General features: G+C 40.8%; 1 protein-coding gene across 4 annotated transcripts in view; it reads left to right on the top strand.

Annotated features, from left to right (window-relative positions):
* Positions 1-17,535, top strand: part of Ptprb (protein tyrosine phosphatase receptor type B) — a 119,955-nt gene that overhangs the window by 16,837 nt on the left and 85,583 nt on the right. For 2 of the 4 annotated variants that reach the window (XM_076854865.1, XM_076854863.1), the window contains exon 4: positions 16,503-16,776. In XM_076854865.1, coding sequence (XP_076710980.1) covers positions 16,503-16,776 — 274 coding nt within the window. Of the gene's footprint in view, positions 1-15,585; positions 16,099-16,502; positions 16,777-17,535 lie in introns of those variants that run through there. The other 2 variants (XM_076854866.2, XM_076854867.1) reach the window with 2 other exon arrangements.

Raw genomic sequence — 17,535 nt, 5'->3', positions numbered from 1 at the left:
ACCAGCGTCCACACACAGAGAACTCAGACTTTGAGGGCAAAGCCCTGATTCTGCCTCTTACTAGCCAGGTGACCAGGAAAAGTTACTTAAATTCTCTAAACTTCAATTTGCTCATATGTAAACTAAAACTTCCACCTCTGATGGCTGTAGGGCTGGGAGAGATAACACAAGTGATTGTACTTGGTGAGAATTTAAGAAATAATATCAGTTATTACAATCCCTTACTAAAACATTTTTTTGGTTTTTTATTGATTTTATTTTTTAAATACACAACAGTGGAATGCATTATAATTCTTATTACACATATATACCACAATTTTTCATATCTTTGTATATAAAGTAAATTGACACCCAATTTGTGTCTTCACACATGTACTTTGAATAAAGATGTTCATCACATTCCACCATCCTTGCTAATCCCCTGCCTCCACCCTTTCCCTCCCTCCCCTCTTCCCTATCTAGAATTCATCTATTCCTCACATGCTCCCCATCCCTACCCCACTATGAGTCAGCCTCCTTATATCAGAGAAAACATTCGGCATTTGTTTTTGGGGGATTGGCTAACTTCACTTAGCATTATCTTCTCCAACACCATCCATGCAAATGCCATGATTTTATTCTCTTTTATTGCTGAGTAAAATTCCATTGTGTATAAATGCCACTTTTTTTATCCCTTCATCTACTGAAGGGCATCTAAGTTGGCTCCACGGTTTAGCTATTGTGAATTGTGCTGCTATAAACATTGAACTACAATATTGACAATAGCCTCGCTTGCATGACTCCTAGCATTGGCTGGAGGCTGGCCATCTAGGTTCTCTTCCACCTGGCCTGTCATTCTCCAGTAGCATTACAAGTTTCCTTTCCATGATGGCTTAGTGTAAAGAGGGCAAATGTAGACGCTACTAGGCTTTTGAGCACTAGCCTCTGAATCATACAATATCACTTCTATCAAATGCTATTAGTCAATACAAACCACAAGCCAGGCCAGATTCAGAGTATGGGAAAATGGACACCACCCCTTCAGAAGAAGAGCTGCAAGATCACATTGCAAAAAGGGGCATGCCTATTGAGTAGGAGGAATATGTGGCCATTAAAATGCAATCTACTATATCATCATCGTCCTCACCATTGTCTCTATTTTTCAAATGCCTAGATAAAATGTAAAGAAGTTAAAAACTTGCCCAAAGACCTATTTAACTGAAAAGGGGGCTACAGAGCAAGAAGAATATACAAACAATACACATGCAACACACACTCACACACCCCTGAACTTGCAGTCACCTTGTTCTCTTACATACAGTACTTGCTAATGAAGGCAAATGCCAAGGAGGAAATAATTAAAATCCCAGAAATCACTCTTCAATAATGCTATTGAAAAATTGTCCCAAGCTGACTCTTTGGGGGGCAGACTATTGCTTATCTTTCTCCTTTCTCTCTCTTTTCTCACATTCTTACCTGCCAGTGTGAGGACTCTAACTTCAAGAGGTTGTATATTTGAGCCAGTGCAAGCCTTAAAACTCTGTGATTGTCTCTCTCTCTCCTCCCTACTCCTGCTCCTGGGTGTTAAATGAATTTTTATATATATATATATATATATATATATATATATATATATATATATATATCTCATATGCCTAGAGTAGCACCTGGAAAACAGTACAATAAAGTTTCCTTAATTTAGCTGCTATTTTCACTATTATAAATAGATGTGGCTGGATAGAAGGAAAAGAACAAAGTAGTGGAAGAAGAAACTTGTCAGTAGCCTGAGTCAAGAAATATCTAGACCAGTGGTTCTCCTAATGCAGAACCCAGACCCAGAACTTATTAGGAATTCGACCTCTTGGGCTCTACCCTAGACGTACTGAACCAGAAACTCGGAGAGTCAGGCCCCCAGCGGTTTGTGTTTTTACAAGCCCTGCAAGTCATAGGATGTACTTTTACGTCTGAGAATCACTGATCTAGATAAATCTGGCCCTGATTCACAATATCTTCCCCCGCAGATTCCCAAATGCTTGTTTCCCACCATTGATGACACTTTCAGGCATTGTGTTAAGGAGGGATGGGGGAGGGGCAGGGAGATGGTGCCATAAAAACTAAATAATCACACAGTAGAAATCAATTTATCTAATCATAGCATCCTGAGTTGCTCTCCAGAGTGTGCATTCCTTAAGGAATAGGACCCTGGGTAAGTAAGTGAAGCTTGAGCACCCAAGGCACTACTGCCAGCCCTCCAGGGCTTTGTGTTAATTAGAAAAAATGCTCCCAGGCACACAATTCCTATATGAATGTAGACACTTGACTATGGGACATGGGCTGGGTTTGAGCCACCATAAGCCATCAGTCAGAAATCCCTATATACAACCCATACAGATGTCCAACGTCCTGCCCACAGATCATAAATCAAGTCAGATGTGGGCATCAGAGTGTGCCAATCATCCTCATCACCATCCCTTCACCTATGGGTGAAGGGAAGGATGTGTTTCCATATGTTACTCTTATGTTACTAGAGACAGGCATGGCTGAGAGCTACAGGACGTGAGTCTGTTGGGGGAGCTGAGTGTTGGGGCACAGGAGAAACAGTCACCTGTAGACAAGTGCCCTCCAAAAGGAGGCAGGTTGGGTCTTGGACTTATTGGCTTCCAAGCCTGACCAGGCTCTGTCTATTGCTGAGCAGCACACTCTCAGGAGAGGTCCCATGGGATCCCCTCCTGGCCATGTGAGCTCAGTGCAGGAAGTTGATGAGCTGGCCTCTATGTCAAAGAAACCAGTTTAAACTCCAGTATATCTAATGCTAGTTACTCCAGTTACACTTGGTTTCTTCTATAAAATAAGGATTGTTGTAGATACTCACCTGCCTCATAAAACAGTTGTAATTATCTGATTATTAAAGGGGCTTAGTACATTCGCCATATTTAGCAAATGTATGTTCAATAATCCTAGAAATTAACACTAACTTCTCCTTGGTTTTGCCTCAACCTTGCCTTCTACACACACAGGGTTGTAGAAACCAGATGAGCTAGCATATTATGGGACAATGCTTTGAAAGGGTTGAAGTGCTGAACATGCATTAAAAATGTGATTGGCTGGTTCTGATACTGCTAAATACCTATAAATCTTGTTTGAAGGTGCACCTCCTCCTTCCCCTTCCCACCCCACCCTTGCCCTGGCCTGGGGGAGGCATTTCCTCAGTTCATGAATAGCCATTGTGGTGCTGGTCTGGGCCTTCACAGTTCTGCATTTCCTTCCATTTGGCCTTCAAAGAGATCACAGCCCAGTGTGAGTCTCCAAATAAATGAGGAGGCAAATGCAGAAAATGCCCCACTTTTCCCCCACTGCCTGCAAAAGTCTGCAGCAACCGCTTTTATTGGGTCACTTAAAAATGTAGGGGAGACACCCCACTGTCACCACTGTTCTGTAGCCAGAACTAAAGATGAGACAGTATTCTCCCTTATTGAGGCCACTGCCTAGAGGGAAAAGTGAAAAGATGTAGAGGGAAAAGGAAAAAAAAAAAAAAAAGCCATAATCAGTCCTCCTGACATCTTGGACTGTCTAGTGTGAATGGAATAAAACACAAACAGATGATGAGACTACTGATGCTTCAAAGAAGGCCATGTGACCAGATGCAGTGGTGCACGCCTGCAATCCCAGTGGCTGGGGAGGCTGAGGCAGGAGGATCATGGGTTCATAGCCAGCCTCATCAACTTTGTGAGGCCCAAGCAACTCAGTGAGACCCTGTCTCTATATAAAATGTAAAAAGGGCTGGGGATGTTTCTCAGTGGCTAAGCCTTCCTGGGTTCAATCCCCAATAACAACAACAACAAAAAAAAGGCCAAGCCAGAGAGTAACATATGAGGGAAGGATGTGTTTCCATATGTTACTCTTATGTTACTAGAGACCCTAATCTATAGTCAGGACCTTCAAGCCTAATTCTGACAGAAGCTGATTTTCTTGATTTATCAGCTAAAGTGAATTACCATGTGCCAATAGCATACAGATGGTTTATAATTCGTTTGACCCCTCCAGCCTTAAAATCTCAAGAATTTTTCTTTCTTTTTGGTTTCTTTTAGTTATAGGTAATTAGCATTGCTTTCCATTTTGTGCACAGAAAGTTTGTGTTGATACTTTGTCACAATATAAAAATCACATGCACATAAAATGCAGCCATGAGACAGAACATATGTATTGAAATGGGCTCTTTAATACCCCATTATTTCTCTGGCAAATTGGGTAGAGGGAAGATGAGGTCTGCCCCAGGAGAGAGTAGGTGCAGTGGAGAGAGAGAATGGCAAAGGAAGAGGAAACTGAGATCAAAGGAGAAGCCAGGATGTCCAACTGATAGAGTAAACCCAGGGCTCTCAGCCCTGAAATGCATTTGTCAGTATTACCTGAAAGTTTTTTTAAGATACAGATTCCAAGATTCTACCTCAGACCTACTTCACTAGAGTCAACTGGGACAAGACCTGAGCACCCAGAATGTGAAACTCCCCCAGAGAGTTCTAACGTACAGTTAGGTTCGTGATTCATTAGGAAAACATTGAAAGCAATAAGAGAGAAAGTGCTACTGGGGACCTATAACCCGAATCCATCACAAGGCAACATCAGACAAAATTGGATGGAGGAAGCTGCTATGGAAATAACCAACCTGCATTGTTCAAAGAGGTCAAGTTCATTTCAAAAGACTGAGGAATTATTCTAGATTAAAGACAATTAAGAGACTTGACATCTAAATGCAATGCAGGATCGTGGGCTGGATCCCATACTAGACAGAAAACAAAAATACTAAAAGGATATGACTGAGATCATTGACAAAATGAACATAAAGACTGTGGATTTAAGTTCAATTTTAAATCTCCTGAATTTAACTAGGATTGTATACTTCATTCGAGATATATGCACCCTATTCTGAAATAGTTCAGGTAAAAATATTATACATGCAGAGAGAAAGAATGATAAAGCAATGATAAAGAAAGGATACATGGAGGTGTTCTGTATAGGTTTTACAGTTTCGCTATACTTGAGAAATTATTTCAAAATTAATTTTTTTTAAAAAAATGAAAGGAATTAAATAGAAGTTTGCTGGAGAATTCAGAAGGTAGAATTCAAAGGGAGCTACTGAGTTAGAGATAGACTCATGGCTCAGAGACATACAAAGTTTTGTCTTCTTGGGACCAAGTGAGAGCAGATGCGGGCATAGAGGAACAGGGGTGGATGGAGAGGAGACACCAGGAAAGAAATAATGCATCATGTGCAAGGAAGAACAGTAGCGCCAAGAGTCAATACTGGCAGATGAGCCAGCCGATAAGTATGACGATAAGATAAGGAAACTCTGGAAGAAACTGCTAAGTACTTTAAAGCTCCTAATTTATCCCAGCTATTGGTTGCACCCTCATATGTTACTCAGAACATCTGCTTTGAAACCACTTATGTAGAGTATGGTGAAAAGTAGCTGAGAAGGGAAATACTGTGAATTCCAGGAGCTATCTTTGAAGTAAAAATTCCTTTCCACTCTTCCTACATATTGAAGGAGCGGACAGCCAAACACTGTGCCACCATTGCTAAATCCAGAGGAGATCCTCCCTCAGAGAAATCTTCTCTTTGTGAGTTGGAGATACTACTTTTCCATCAGAGCTCTTCTGGTTTGGGATAGATAGATCTGGACCAATGGGCACAGCCCTGTGGATATCTTTGCTTGGTGCCTGCTGTTCATCTGTCTGAACATTTGCTGCACCCCTCCTCCTGCCAGGCTGTATTTCTAGCTTAGGATAGCAGAGCTGTAGAGAGAGGGTGGCAAGGGTAGGCTTTGCTAACAGTGTTTATTTGGTAGCCTCAGCACCAAAGTCAGGAACGACTTCCTATTGTAGAGAAGGACTAAATCTTCATGGAGATGGGATCTGTCCACATGGAGCAAGGGCTACTTGCAAAGGCTTAGGAGCTAGGTACTAGAGTCTGCTGCTAAAAGTTCCAGTTCTGCATTGGAACAGCTGAAGAATCCTACTTTGTTTAAGATTTACAAATAAAATACTTAACCATGCCCTTGTTTAGTGGTGGGGTGTAAATGTTTATTCTGTCAGTATATGATAGACATTGAGTCACTATCACCTGGAGATGTAGAGAAGATAATGAAAAAACAGCATTTCTTTCTTCAAGGGACTGTAATCTAGCTGATGGCTTTTAACAGTACATTTTGAAAAACACGATAAGATCCTTTGATCTTCCGCTTTGATCACTGCCAGCCCCAATGCTCAGGAGTCTCTGAAATGCCTTGCATCTCCCTCAGCCAGCAGAGAAGGGTGGGGTAAGGATGCTGTGTGTGGAATTTGACCTGACCAAGAGGCAGGCAGAATGTGGACCCAGTATAGTTTGAGTTTTTGATTTTTTTTTAAAGAGAAGTCAAAAATCCAGATTTTTTTAAACATGGAAAATCTAATTTTCTCAATATTATACTGTGCATATAACAGATACCTTCTTATTTAATCCTTGCAAATGCCCTACTTATTCCAATTTTTAAAATAATGTTAAGGTCTTTCTATAAAAGCCAAAAAGTATCCTGTGCTGGCCAAATTGTCGGCCCCCTCTTTGTGACCTCCAGATAATTCACAGGCAGTAATGTGATATACAAAATAAAAAGAAGATACTCTTTACCTTCTAATCATCACTTTCTAAGGGAAATTAAGTGGATGATTGTTTGTTTTTGTTTTCTCTGTCTTTAAAGCCAATGTTATCTTAAGTCATGTTTTTTTTTTTTTTTTTTTTTATCTACTGTCCCAGGATCTGGTGAATAAAGATTGTGAAAATCATAGCCTAGCTCCTAAAACCCTAATAGACAGCAGCCACACCCATACAGACTGCCCCAGTGTAAACCCTGATGCCTAGACCTGCTTCATCTGTGAACAGACTCATTTCTAGAGGGTGGGGTAGGGGCCGTGGGTGAAGATGAGGCAGTAGCCTTTGGGGTTGAAAATGTGATTCTTTACTGTTACATCTGGTTGTAAGTCGTTTGGCCAACCATGGTACAAGACTATGACAACGGCTATGCAAAGCCTATTTCCCCCAGATTAAAAAAAAAAAAAAAAAGGTGGGGGAAGGAAAGAGGGTGAGAAATTGCTGTAGGGGGAAAAAACCAAAACAAAACCAGGAAACATTAGGGAGGTGTCTTAGAGATGATGGAGCCTGCTGTTAAAGACTCCCTCCCACTTCTCCTTCCAGGATTTAAAAATAAATTAAAAAAAAAAAAAAAAAAAAAAAAAAACTTGGCATGATCAACAGACCAAGCAGCCCTTAAATGTCTTTGGTGCTGATCTGCTGAAAATCCTCTCTTGGAATCAAGATTAAAAGTAATGATAGTTTATTGCCATTTAGATGTTCTCAGGAAGACATTCTCTTCCTCAGACTTTGTCATTCCCTAAGTATTACATAGACCTCGGCATCCATGATTTATTTTAATGTTGTTCATAGAATATCATTACTATTACTAATCACAGACCATGTCATTCATTGAGCTTGTTACCTAGAAACTCTACTGTGCATATAACAGATACCTTCTTATTTAATCCTCGCAAATGCCCTTGAAATGTTATTGTTATTTCTTACAGACCTGTGATCTAGGAAGTTTATCTAGAAGGATTCCTTGAAATATAAGTACACCAAACTGTATCTCTAAATAAATTGGGATGATCATGGTCATTTTTTAAAATTGCTTTCCACATTTATGTTTCCTTACATCTTAGTTTATCTCTTTTTAAATAAAATAATATTCACTTTTGCCATAATCTACTATTGAGTCAGGCCAAATTAATATTTAGGAAAGGATTTGCTCTCTTGTAATTATTTTCAATTGACACATTCCCCTGATTGCTATGCCTTCTTTTTAAAAATATCTGTGAAAAGCTTTGGCTGAGATTTGCATAACAAAAGTACTCCCTAGGAGGAAAGGTAGCAAACTGGCCTTAGTTCTAATATTTAGTATTAAATTATGCTTCCTTTTGATCCTGTTCCCTTTAGTATCTGTGCTTTATTTTAATGAGAAGTTATAAATATCAAATGTGCACATTATATGTTATAAAGGCCACCAATTCATTCGTTCTAAAACCACTCAAGACCCTCTAAATTACCCATATTACTTCTTGTAACCAGAGAACTGGTTACTGTAAATTTAAGAGGAAAAGAATGACAAGATAATATTAGCTCTACTGAATATAAAATATTTGGTGAAGGTACAATCTGAGACTTTTATTTGAAAATTGAATAGATATTTCTCACCAACCAGAACAGGACTTATTAAAACATAAATCATTTGGGCTGGGGTTGTGGCTCAGTGGTAGAGCACTTGCCTTGCATGTGTGAGGCACTAGGGTCTATCCTCAGCACCATATAAAAACAAATAAACATAATAAAGGTGTTGTGTCCATCTGCAACTAATAATATACATATATTTTAAAAAAACATAGATCATTGGGTTCCACCCCCAGAATTTCTACGTTATTAGGTCTGGGGAGAGAGGAGCTTTATTTTGAATTTCTAGCACATTCTCAGATGATGGCTAATGTTATACTTTGAAAACCACTGTCCTAAAGGATACTGCCTTTCTCCTTTTCCTTCTCTTTTTTCCTTTATCTTCCTTTCCACTCTTGCATTTGCCATTTTTTTCTCTTTGTCTTCAAAATCAATCTTCTCTTCCCCTTTTTTATTTCTTTGTCTTTCCCTTGTTCTTCTCTTTTCCTTCCTCCTCTGCCCTCTGTATTAGTGGCATCCCATAGGACCACATTTAGAAGGACTCGTTAAAGTATTTTCTCACATAATGATATTTATTGAGCAGCTACAAAGATTCATTCATTCATTCATTCAACAAATACTTGTTGAGATTGTAACCAGGCATGGTGGTGCACCTCTGCCATCCCAGCTACTAGGGAGGCTGAGGCAGGATGATGGTGAGTTCGAGACTAGCCTAGGCAATTAGTGAGAACCTTCTAAATATAAAAAGGGCTGGGGTGTAGCTCAGTAGTAAAGTGCTCTTGGTTTCAATTCCTAGTACTGGGTGGGAGGTGAGGGAGGAAGAGGAGAAGAAGTATGAGAGAGATTGGGAACGACCCCTATGCAAGAAGAGAAAGATGGGAAGACTCTGCCTTTTAAAATGCTCCAAATGACCAAGGGAGGCATACAATGAGCGTGCGCGCGCGCGCACACACACACACACACACACACACACACACACATAAATAATTAGATTATGACCACATGTCATGAATGCTCTGAACTAAACAAATTGATTGCTGCTGAGATAAAGAATAATGGAGACACTTTTTCCTTATGAAGTCAGAGAGGACCTGATCTCATAGGGTGAAACCCAAAGTAGGAGAGCGAGAGCCAAACAGAGAGCCTGGGGAGAAGCTGTCCAAGAAGAGGAGATCATAGGCACCAAGACTCTGGGACAGGAAAAATCAGTTCAGTGGAGGTGTCCCCAGGACTCAAACCAGGGACTGGCACACAGCAGGTGCTTGGTCAGTATCTGCTGATTGAATGCATAGATAAATTTTCAAGCTCAGGCAACTGCTGAATGGAAGTCAAGGACAGAAGCAAGGAGTAGGGCAGAGAGCTGGCAGTGAAGGGCCAGGGTGAAGACCATGACCTTTTAAGTCACACATGAGGAGCTTGAATTAATTTCTGCTAGCCCACCTTCCTTCCCTTTTCTGCCACCCATTTCCCTTGCACCCTCCCTCCTGTTCCCACTTAGCTCAAACTCTGGTCTGAGGTAGCAGTTTGCCTGCTTCCTAATGGCATAGTTCCCAGCAGGTGGGTTATTGTGTAACTATAAACTTTGTGCTTAGAAACATTCTTGGGCATAAAGAACAAAATATAATGGCAACATGTTCAATGTGCCATTGTGTGCTATGCACAAACACATATCACCCTTGCTTTTATGGATGGGTTCCTAATGGGTTAAAGCAGTGGGCATCACTTGGTGAACTTGAGTTCCCTTGGGGAATGGCCCTATCCTGAGACATGGAAGGTTGTGGGAGGCCTTGTGACTCAAACTAAATTACCTCTAGGTGAGACCCCTTAGTATGGGGCACCTAATACTATATGTTTGAGTGCAAAACATGTATCCCACCTGTACTTAGGTTGTTAGTGCAGAGTGGCAACAATGTGCACTGTGGCCCATGAGACAAAGGAGGGCCTTGGTGAAGGTAGGTACAGATTGGTATATCCCAGGACACACTGAATTTGTTTCTAATGGGGGCGAGGGGTGGCATTTCAGAAGAAAAGGATTTATGAATTAGAATTGGTAGATTAGAGGGAGTGCTATTCCAGAAGGAAGGTAAAGGATTGGAGTCTGCCTGGAATTATGATGAGGCTTTAGCAAAGTGGGCCAGACAGACTCAACAGATGTGCTGGATAAAGTCAGCTTTGGGAAAGGGCCTACACCAAAACATGACGGGGCCTCCCGACTGTTTTTAATACAAATGGAGCCTGGAGTGGCCATGGGGTGATGGTTGCCAAGGCTCAAAGACCCCACCTATGGAACCCTTATGGATCTCCAAATTTACAGAAGTTCTCTAGGGGTAGGTGTAATTTCCATCAATGTACTGTGGCTGTTCTGGCCCCCAGAATGGGGTAAAATAAAACATATCTTGCAGAAGAGTTATGAGGGATAGAAACTATTCTAAATATCACCTGTGTCTTGCCTACTGCAGGCCTGGATATACAGTGGCACCCACTGGAAACCAGGCTGTGATGGAAAATAAGTAATTGCCTTTGTCTGCAATTAACTGGGAATATAGAAGTAGTTGAGTCTTGGCCCACAGTAATGACACCATCCCTAATGATATCTGGTATGTGAGCAAAGGCAGGTTCTGTTGGGAAAGCAAAGCAAATATCTCTGTGATTCTTACTGATCTGTTCTGTAATGAAACTGAATCATGCCATAACATACCACAATACAGCGTAAGACTGCTGTTGTTGATTCTGATTCAACCCCCTCGTGTAAATAAGTCTAACAATAATACTGATACTGATGATCGCATGTATTGGGAAATAGAGTCAAACCTTCCTTAAGATGTAACCTATGGAAAATGACTGGCCTCAGGAGGAATGAGTTCTAGCTAACCACCAGCGGACTTGTGTGCTGGACAGTTCTGCACAAATTTATTATAAAGTAAAAATAGCAGTAAGGGAAGAAAGGAACAATAAAGTTAGCATAAGTTTCACTGTAGTGGCTTCATGGGGCAAATTAATTGTTTCTTTAAATCTATCCCCGCCTCACACTGTCTTCTCCAAATATTTGTCATATTTGTGTTGATCCTGTTGCTATATCCATTCTATAAATGCTACAGCAAATGAAATTCTCTGACAAAAATGATCATTTTTCTGTAAGAAATCTGTATTTGAAACACAGGGGGTGGCTGTGATGTTATGATACGTATGCAGATGGTTTCCCACTTAATGAGTTTTCAAGTTTACAATGGTGCAAAATCAATACACAATCAATAGAAGTCAATCTTTTTTTGAATTTTGATCTTCTCCCAGGGAAGCACTGTGCACTATAATATTCTGTTGCAATGCTGGACAGTGGCAGTAATCCACAGCTGGCCTGATCAGCCACGTGATCATGAGGGTAAACAACCAACACACTGTGGCTAAGCTATGAAGTTCGGTACCATTTTCAGTTTATAATATTTTCAACTTCTGATGAGCTTAATGGGACATAACCCTAGAGTAGATCAAGGAATGTTTGTATTTTGGTTTTCATACATGGATCCTGGCTCAGAGCTGCTGTAATCCTTGTAATGTCCTAAGTGAGTGTCTTTTGTTAAAATATGTGGCCTTTTGACCTTGGTTCCCAACACTCCACAGTGATAAAGGCAAAAGACAGCCTTGTTCAAACACACCCGAGCTTATATTAATGAGGTGATTTTTAGAAAGTTCCTAGATAACCATAGGAGGCAGGAGATGAGGCTTGTTGCCAAGAGAACCAATCAGTGTGCTCCGAGGGTTGGAAGGGACTCTTGGGAGGGGACAGCCTGAAGGCTGAAGTGATTAACAGAGGCCAATGCCAATGATTCAGTCATCCCGTACTATCTGCAACCTCCATAAAACCCCAAAAGGACTAAGTTCAAGGACTTCTAGGAAGGTGAATAAGAACACATTCCTGCACTTGGAGGGGGCCCAACTCAGTGGTATCCTTACGTATCTCTTTATCTACTTTTTTATTTGTATCCTTTAAAGTATTTTTTTTTTAAAGAAAGAGTGAGAGAGAGTGAGAAAGAAGGGAGAGAGAGAGAATTTTAATATTTATTTTTTTAGTATTTGGCGGACACAACATCTTTTATGTATGTGGTGCTGAGTCGAACCCGGGCTGCACGCATGCCAAGCGAGCGCGCTACCGCTTGAGCCACATCCCCAGCCCTTTAAAGTATTTTTTTTAATAATAAACCTGTAAATATAAAAAATATGTACAAAAAATAAAATAGCAGCTTTCAAACAGTGGCTCCTGAACCCCAGAAGACCATTTGTATCATTATCCAATATCTATGCTCATAATGTGACAAGAACAGTGCCATGAGTTCATAATTAATGACTGTGTTAACTGTAGTATGATCATTAAATGATATTGCCATTTTTTTTAAATGCAGCTGTCTGTTTTCTGATGTCTGATCAAAAGCAGCCACACCCTTCCTATGTAGTCTTAGAGGGTTTCCTAATTCTGCAGAGAGAGGGTTATATACCCCAGAATGGTACAGACTGGGTGATCCCAATTCTTGGAATGCAGTAACTTCTAAAGCAAATACAGAGTCATTATGCAGGGTAAAAAAAGAAAGTAGCTGAGGAATTCCAAACAAAGATGAGAACAAAGGACAAAATGAATCAGCTTATTTACACTTTGTACAGTAGTTTCAAATAAACTATAGAAAAAGATGAACTCTGGCAGCTTTTCCAATACTTCCTTGAATCTATTACCATTCTCTCTGATTCTGCATATTAATACTGCCTGTGTGATTTTTAAAAGGAAAGACATAATAAGTAAAAGCCTAAATTTAAACTTCCCCTTTTGTCCCATATTGTGCTAAGGCTTATGAGTTATTTAGGGCCCACTAATTATTTGGGAGCCCTCTTTCAGTTTTAAGATTTTTTTAAAAAGCAAACTAGTAGTTAGATCCATTTGGAAAATAAATGTTTAAAACTATTGGTCCTTTCCTTCATGTACTGCTATGATTCTTCATGTATATGGACAATATTAAAATAAATTTTTAAAAAACCCCAAGAATCAAATGGTATATGCCCCTCTTTGATAGACTGAAAATAAAGTAACTGTATTTAAAGAAATCACTTACTTATTTTCTTATACATGTTCCCAAGGGCATTATTGACAGGTCACTGTTAATTTGGAAGCATCTAAACTGTTATTAAGAGGATATTAAGAAAAATCGCCCTGTTTGATTGGTCCTCATCCAATTTTTTCTTTTTGGAACATTTGCATACATTGTAAAGAAGGATTATGAAATTTTTTCTTTTATTTTTTTATTTATTCTTTTTAGATATACATGGCAGTAGAGTATATTTTGACATATTACACATGAACATTAGATATTATGTTGGAAGTTGCTCAAAAATTAAATGATTGGATGCAGTATGATGGTAACATATAATGTTAAAAATATATGTTCGGGAAAGCTTGGGATTTGTTTGAGGTTTCCACAGAAAACAGAAGGGTATTTAGTGTATTTAAGTGAGATGACTCCAAATCTGAGAACCAATCTATAAGAAAAATTTGAAACCCCAATGGAAAAGACAAAGAGAAGGACAAGCAGCAAAAGTTAGTAAGGAGGACCTTTGTAATGAATGAATTTTAAAAAGACAGCAAAGAAATGTAATTTGGATGTGATATATTACTAAACAAGCATTGTACAACACATTAAAGTTTGCAACATTTATGATCTTACTTATTCATAATAGCTATGTGAAGTTTTTAGAGTATTATCCTGATTCTACAGTGGAGGTAGCCTCATTGCTTTCAGAATAAAGTGAGACAAGAAAAAGCTAATTTCAAAAGAAATAAAGCTGAAAAAAAGACTCCTCTAAAAGTTGAAGGTAGCTGGAGCTTGTAATAAAGTTTGTAGTGGGCTGGGATTGTGGCTCAGTGGCAGAGTGCTTGCCTAGAATGTGTGAGGCACTGGGTTGGATTCTCAGCTCTGTGTATCAATAAATAAAATAAAGGTCCACTGACAACTAAAACTATATTTAAAAAAAAAAAAGCTTGTAGTATTTAACAGAGAAGAGAGAGGGCTGTCTCTGACAGGCTGAAAGGTATAACAGGCTGTGCAAAGCTTTGGACGTGCGGGCAAAATACGAACTAAAAAGCTCTTTGATAAGACAAGGGACCTAGTAGAGAAATAGGAAAGATTCTTTTTTTCCCAGAAATATGCAGATGCTTTAGGTTTTATCTTTTTTGAGTCGTTGCTAACCTGAAAAGAAGATTTGAGATCTCTTCTGGCTGCAGATTAAAGCCCTAGAATCTATGGAAGAAAGGTTTTCAAAAATCCATTGAGATTTTTGAAAAACATGTTTTCTAGAGGAATTGAAACAATTTTCATTTTTTTTTTTTGCTTGCTTCCTATTTTTCTTCAAAGCAGGTGCAGTAGATATAGTAGTCCAAAACACAGCTCTATGTATAATCCATCTGAGAAAGAAGGGAATATGTCATCCTTCCAACAGATCTGAAAATTAAAATGTGGAAGTTCATCATCTCTTGTTAGGTATGGCTCATCAAAAAAAAACATAATTATAAAAGTTGTTGCAATATCTTGCTATTATCATCTGTGCACAGTGAAATATTTTAGTTCTTTGGGTATTGAGAGCTTTTCTAAAATCTAATTTAAAATATATAATTATTTGGGTATGAGGCAGTTTACTAAAGATCATAAAATTAGTGCTGAAAATAGTAAATACCATTTCTTTGTAAATTCGTTGAGAGTTGAGTCATCAATAGTATTTTCTGAAAAAAAAAAGAGGAAGAAAAGAAAAGAAAAAGTTTACATTGCTTTCTTCTATTGGTTGTACAACTTGGATGAAATGGCTTTTCACTACTGGATGGTCAGTGATGAAACCACTTCTCTGTGGGTTGAATTGGTGGTGATTTATCTGTTGCTGGTAAGCACTATTTGCATGAGAGTTACAAAGCACACAGTTCTACACAAAAGAAAGGGGAAAGTGAAGGGAGAAAGAATGAAGGTCAAGTTGACAATGGAAGGGCTCTGTTTGGGGGTCTTTTTCTCTTGCTGGGGTCAAAGGGATGCGCCCATGACAAATGAATGCTTTGAGGTGAGAAGGGCAAAAGCACTCTAATAAAAGGCTTCAGGAAAGAGTGTAGGCGACCTAGGGAAATGTGCTGCGGTCAAGTTTAATCCTGGGAAAAGAGGCTCTGGAGAAAGCAGATGAGAAAGATAGGAAGGAAGATAGGGAGGGGTGTGGAGGGAGGAAGGGGAGGAGGTGGGGGTCTGAAAAGTGAGAGGGAGCAAGCACTAATTGTGGCTAAGACAACCGGGTTCTGGGCCACAGGGTGGGGAAAAGTGAAAGTCCAGAAGGAGGAGAAGGCAGAGTCCCGCGGACCCAGATCGAGCCCTTGGCCGGGAAGGCACAGGGCGCGGGGGCAGCTTGGCTCGCCTCAGGCCCCCTTGGCAGCCTCAGGCGTTGGCTCCTCGGGGCTCCCTCCCTCTCCAGCGCATTGTTCCTTTGCCGGGAGACAAGGAAATTGCCTTTTGATTGCGGAAGTCCGCGGACTGGGCTCGGGGCGAGGCAGCGCGGGTCAGAATGGCAGCGTGGGAAGGGCTGTGCGCTGCCTGCCCCCGCCGCCTGTCGCGTCCGCAGCCCGCCCCGGGCGGCAGCAGAAGCAGCAGCAGCGGCGGCCCCTGTCCGTCTCCCGTCCGGAGCGAAGCGCGCTGCGCCCGCGGGGCGCGCTGAGCGCACGCAACAAGTGACTCCCACGCCTGCCCTCGGGCGGCTCCGCGTCCAGCCCCCTGGGTTTAATCCGGGTCTTAACCCCTGAGCGCAATGCTGAACCATGGAACCCGACTGACCTTGTGGATTACACTGAGTTTACTGCAGGTGAGTGGCCCCAGAAGGGGTCGGCCGCTAATGCATCCCTCTCCGTGAACCAAACTCTACTTTCCGCTCTCCTAGGCGGTGCTTTGAAGGAAAGGTGGCAAAATTTCTTCCTCTATCCTGGGAAGAGCGATCCTCTTCGGAAACTCCCAAAGCGACATCTCATCCTGCTGTCAAAGGAAAAAAGCCACCTTCTCTCTCCATCTGCTCCCAAGGAGGGCACACTAGGGAGAAAGTTGCCATTTGCTTTCCCTTTGACCCCTCACCCGGGCTGAAGGGCAAAGGGACAGGCTGAGGCTGGGCGTGAGGGGCGCAAATAGAGACGGACTTGGGGAGCCTCCCTGTGAACCCATCTCCCTGGTGGTTCGGACTGCCAGTTTAAACTGTGGTCTCTGATTCCTTTGCAGACTGGACTGGCAGAGTCAGTGAGATGTAACTTCACCCTGACGGAGTCCAGGGTCTCCAGCTTGTCGGTGTCTATCCAGTGGAGAACTTTAGGGTCACCATGTAACTTTAGCCTCATCTATAGCGGTGACACCTCAGGGCCTTCATGGTGCCACCCCATTCAGATAGACAACACTACCTATGGATGTACCCCCAAGGATTTACAAGCAGGAACCATCTATAACTTCAGGATTGTTTCTCTGGATGGAGAAGAGAGAACCGTGGTCTTGCAAACAGGTAAAGGGTAACAGGTGCAATTGGAGAGCCAAGTCACTCTAGGTTGGACCCTGCCTTTCCAACCTGGTGTTTCATTTGAGTTCCAGGAATACAAAAAATAAAGGTAAAAAAAAATCTATGAAGATAAATATTGACGAGGATTTCTAGTCTCCTTAGGTCTGACCAGAAGTAGCTTGGTTGACTTTGAGAGACTCCCTTGGTGCTGAAAACTGTCACTGACTAGCCCCTGTAGGAGGGGAAGGGATGCAGCAAAGAGAAATCTTGGGCTGTGGGGGGAATTTGCTAAAGTGTTGTGGTTTGAGTTTCCATCACATTAAGTTGTCAAATCCTGGAATAATTTTAAGTAAATGTTTTTGGAATGGATACTGGAAGTGCAATGATTAAGGATATGCCTTTCCTCAACTTAGTTTTATTTTTAGAACCAGGACATAAAATCATCAGGAATAGAATAGAGCTATTCATAGTGGAAAATTAGGAAATTTCCTTGAGATGAGGATTCAAATTATTTTGTGTCTTTTGAGTAACTAACTAAAAGAGCATAATACCAGATAACATATTTTGATTACACCTCAAGTCAGTTGTTTTCCTTACACTTTTTGTAAATCCTTCCATGTGTGTATGGTAAGAGTTTGACTTTCTTGCCTGTGTTCTCTTATCTGCAAAATGAGAATGTTAGACTAGGTCATTGAGGTCCAGGTTCTTACTAAGTGCAGGGGCTGTCAAATATATTACCTCACTTAATCCTCATAGCTATTCAAA

This window comes from Callospermophilus lateralis, chromosome 4 (assembly GCF_048772815.1).
Source record: "Callospermophilus lateralis isolate mCalLat2 chromosome 4, mCalLat2.hap1, whole genome shotgun sequence".
NCBI lineage: Eukaryota > Metazoa > Chordata > Mammalia > Rodentia > Sciuridae > Callospermophilus > Callospermophilus lateralis.
Note: the sequence above shows the minus strand (reverse complement) of the source record. Positions and strands in the feature narration are given on the sequence as shown.